Genomic DNA, 4,634 nt, shown 5'->3' with positions numbered 1-4,634 from the left:
CATGAAAGGGAAAAAATTGAAGAGGGAGCGGGAGTGAAAACCATGTTTCCACAGTTGTTTCCCATTTGAATTTATCATTTTCCAAAGCAATACACACATGCAAGGAGTGCGTGGAAATCAAAGCAATGAAACAGAACGCGGGCACGCAGTTACATAACGTCACCCGTGGAGGCGTCGCACCCTCGCATACGAATATGCACTCTTTTATTAACGGTAATTCCAACATCTACTTATCCATCGGTTTATCCATCTACGTATCTGTCTACAGAGAGCTATAGAGATGTATATTTCAGAAGTCATATGCATCCCTGTACGAAGACTCGAGAAGCACGGCCTGGAGTGAGGTACACAGAACCTGTTTGATCGTGTGCGGAGAGCCACGCGACGGTACCTGGCGTCCCCGTGAATATGGTGAGAGCGTAATTTCGCGGTCCGTGCTTGTTGCACACAGCAGCTCACAGCGCGTTCAGAAGACTGCTGGACGTTTCGTTTCACGGCACCATAGCTGACTGCCAGGACTCTGCTGCAACTAGAAGCTCTCCAAGTTCTTGGTTTTCTTTCAGTTTTCTTCCTGTAAGCATACTCAGTTCTTTTTGGTCGCCTTTCTCTCTCACCGACAGGGTCCCGAGGCCATTGTTGCGGCTCGTTTTCGCCCCTGTTGGAGTAAACTTCCCAACGAAGAGGGGCTGTGGTACGCTGTGTACGTCAAGAAACTGCTTGTTAGCTGCCGATGAAGCGAATTTATCATCACGGGGCGTCAGGAACTTCGAAGAACACAGCTCCTGGTCAGCAAATCCTCCGAGTGTATGTTGAGCGTTTCCCCCTTGCAATTCACTTTCCCACATGACCCAGTCAACGGGCAGGCGCGACGCGTGCCCCGGGCGGTGGAAGATGTCATTGGAAAGGTCAGAGGAAACAGGCGTGCCAGTGTTGTGTTCTTGCTCAGCCCGTCCTCCGGGGTTTGCGGTGGGCGCAAGAGCCAGGTTTCTTGGAAGTAACAGAGCGTCGTCATCCACCTTGCCCCAACACTGCAGTAAGAGCTGCCTCTGCAGTTGTAGGAAGAGCTGCTCATGCTGGTCCACTTCAGTGTTTTCGGAAAAAGAAGAAGTGAGCGGACCTTCCCTGAGATTCTCCACGAAATCAGGCATTTTCTTTCCACAGGACGCGTCTTTCTTCTCCAAACGGATATGTTCGAATCCAGGCGGAGGAAGAAGGGGGGTTGCTTCCGACGAGGATTGAGTCGCGTTTCGCTTGTCTAGGAACGGCGAAGATGCAACGAGAGGCAGGGACGGAGGCAGCACAGAGTTAAACACATCTTCTTCCATTTTCTTTGGGCGAGGAGCCATGGGAAAGAAAATCTCCTCGGTAGAAAAGGCAGTATTCAGCGCGGACAGTGTGTGTGCCTGTGCCCTGTAGGTAGTTGTAGCAGGCGGAGTATTGGAACCCCCACTGAGCGTTTTGAGGGTGCGAGTCTTTTCACAAGGATAGTTCTGCTTAGGTGGAGTCCCGGGCATGTTCGCTTCCGCGCCTCGCAGGCCACCGGCAGAAAGCACTCGAGCCATTGTATGAGCATCTAGAGCGGCATTATCGATCAGAGTAAAAGAGCTGGAATCTCGATCTTGGGCGGATGGTGGTGGAACGACAGCATTTGAGGAAGAGACAAGAAAGGAGGGAGGCTGCTGGGCTTGAAAAAGAGGTGATTTAGTTTCCTGCTTTCTCGTCCGGGGCATGGCCGTGCCTTCAGTAAGTGGTTTATCACAGGAGGCACAGTCTCTAAGCAAAAATGCTTGATTCTCCGACTTATTTTCATGCCTTGGCTCTGATAAGAAACATATCAGACAAACATCCGAAACACAAACAAGCAGACAAATGAACAAACATCCACACCAAACAAAAAAACTCGAACATTCCAGCAAGTCGTGGACAGGAACACCACAAGAGAATTTCCGGGAAATAGGAGTCAGCTGGTCAAGAGCAATAAACAGCAGGCGTGTTCGCAGATATATCTACCATTCTGCACCTACGCATCTGTGTACGTCTCTGTTTTGACCACTTTCCGTGTCTCCCTCGGCTCCTCTCCTCGCTCTCATCCGGTACTCTTTCCATCTTACCATGCTTATCGCTCCCGTGCTCATTCGCTTTCTCTTCCTCTTTTCCCGTGGCAACAATCATTAGAGACATGCAGGTGATGACCAGAGTTTCACCATTCCTTTTGCCCACCTGTTGAATCGACGGGTGTGCTGGCAAACTTTCCAGCGTTCTCGGTCGCCGCACGGTGTCCTTTCGCGAGCGATCGTGGCATTCTGTTACTCGCTTCGAAACCGAGTGGCAAAAGAGAAGTTTCTTTGTCTCTATTTTCTTGGGAGGAGCTACCGAGTTCCTCATCGTTCCCTGTCTGACTATAGGAAGCCTGTTTACATTGTTGAAGGCGGTTTTCCGATGGCAGAAGATGCACACCGGCAGACTCGTGGCTCGATCTACATGCGGTTGCCTTCTGCGGCGTGCAATTCAGTTTCTCCACGCTCGGGAAATAGGGTGATTCACCTCCAGAAGTTTTTTCCCATGCACTATCTCTTCTCCGTTCTTCGCTGTTGAGAGAAGGCCTGCAGCCGTGCCTCCCCTGTAGCTGATGTTCGAGAGACGCCGATGTCTTCTTTTGACTTTCTTGAGCGACTTCTGCTTTTTTCTTCAGTGGACAAGAACCCGGCTTGGAAGAAGAAAGTACAACTTTGGTGTGAGGTGATTTGGAAACGAAAGGCACACGCGTTTTCCTCTCTTGTACCAGAATCTCAGTCGGGGAAATTGTGGGGGACTCGAGATGACGCAGCTCAGACGGGGAGTGAGCATACGGACACCTCACGCCATACAGACACCCGCGGCCTCCTTGCTCTTGCGCAAAGCGGCAAATACGAGTTTTGAATTCTGAAAAATTGCAGGTGTAGCGAAGTTCGTCCTCAGAATGTGCAAATTTACATGCTTTATTCTTGCTGCAAGCCAACACAGCAAAATGTCCACAATTCCCGTTTTAGGTGGCGACGTACGCAAAAAGTCTGCTGGGCGCCACAGAGAAAGATCGTGTTGGCCCGAGACGATTTGTAGCCGCCAATAATACTTGAATGCTCAACACATTCGTTTCTTTCTTTCTACAGGGCATCAGAGAACAAATGCAGGCATGCGGTGAACCTGAGATGGCTTTCATTGATTACTTCGGCAGCAAAATGACAAGCAAACTGGCAATACACGAGGGCCACACAAGATGGAATATCAGATTGCTTGCTAGGTCATAGGTATATTGACAACTTGGGAATGCTGATGTGAACCCTTGCTTCTAGGCTGCAATTTGACCTGGATCAGCAGCGCCATGCCCGGAGCACGAATCTTTGCAGACTGTTGACTAATGGGAGGCTAGCACAGTCATGGACCACAGCACATATTGAGGCTCACATAGCTACCTATCTCAAGCAGAAATTGTAAAACCGCCAAACATTGTAGACATGCACCAGTGGCAGGTGTCTTGGAAAACAGTGCTGGCCTTTATGTTTCGATATCTGAACATGTACATATAGTTTCGATTAAATGCGTGGTTCACTAACTGTTGTGGATGTAACGAATCAAGAAAAAATTCCGCCTGTCATATGTTGGATAGCCTTACGACTCCATTATTTTCCCTGATTATGTATTTACAAAGCTTGGCGTCTTCTAAAAGTCCCACGAGCCCTTCGGATAAACGAGGTGACGCTGACAAAAGTCTTCCGTGAGTCACGTGTTGGGCATTATGGCTTACCATCCTTTGCCTGAAAGGACAAGAGAGCACATTTTTGTTTTTCTTAAATCAGGCAGGCTTCTCATTTCATCGACGGAGTGGGCATAGGGACATTCGGCGCCTCTACTGCATCCCTTTGTCTGATTGTCGATGCACAACTTTGTTTTGAACATCTGACTCGCCACGATGGCTGATCCGGGCTGGTTCGCAACTCCTTGCTTCGCCGAGTTTCCGTAGTAACCGAGTCCTGGTGTAGACGCTGCGGAACTCTGCAGTTTCCCAGTTTTCCCATTCGTCTCTTCATGTGCCGTGTGCTTGGTCCTGCCTGCAGAAGAGAACCGAAAGCCTGATGGGTATATCCTGGGCGTTTGCTTGTCTGGTGTGCTGTTCACACTCTCTGGCGCGGTTGAAGCAGAAGCGGAGGAAGACGACGCCATGGCTTCACGTGGGAGAATGGAACGCAAGGGCCACGGCGGGTACGAGCAAAAGCCACATGTGCACATGCCACCTTTCTGGGCTCACTGGAGATGCTACCGGCCAGAACCCCAAAACCAGACGAAAAGACTGCCGAACGAGATTTACGTATGTATTTATACTCCGTGAATATGAACAAATGTAATGGCAGATATGTCAGCACGTTTTCACGCATCTATGTATGCGCATACCCTCCTCTCCTCCTCTTGGCAAAGAGGGGTGACTATTCGTGGGGGATCGTCGGCAAGCTAGCCGAATGATTCAGTCTTTTTGTACCGGCAATGGAATTCATAGAAACGACGCACCCACCTGTGCGTTACTTTTGAACTAAGTACAACAGCCCAGCAAAAGCAAGAAGACTACTGTCGAGACCTATGCTCCCGTCTGTCCACGTAAG

The 4,634-nt window shown here is 49.7% G+C and overlaps 1 protein-coding gene across 1 annotated transcript; it reads right to left on the bottom strand.

The window, feature by feature from the left end:
* Window positions 1-491: 491 nt before the first annotated feature.
* On the bottom strand, window positions 492-4,200 carry NCLIV_029820 (putative zinc finger (CCCH type) protein; the record flags this gene model as incomplete). The annotated part of the gene is made up of 3 exons (XM_003883177.1): window positions 492-1,819; window positions 2,221-2,987; window positions 3,785-4,200. 3 exons carry the CDS (start codon window positions 4,198-4,200, stop codon window positions 492-494), a joined length of 2,511 nt encoding a protein of 836 aa, XP_003883226.1.
* Window positions 4,201-4,634: the final 434 nt, after the last annotated feature.

The sequence above is a fragment of the Neospora caninum genome, chromosome VIIb (assembly GCF_000208865.1).
Source record: "Neospora caninum Liverpool complete genome, chromosome VIIb".
NCBI lineage: Eukaryota > Apicomplexa > Conoidasida > Eucoccidiorida > Sarcocystidae > Neospora > Neospora caninum.
This window is presented reverse-complemented; position numbering and strand designations above follow the sequence as displayed.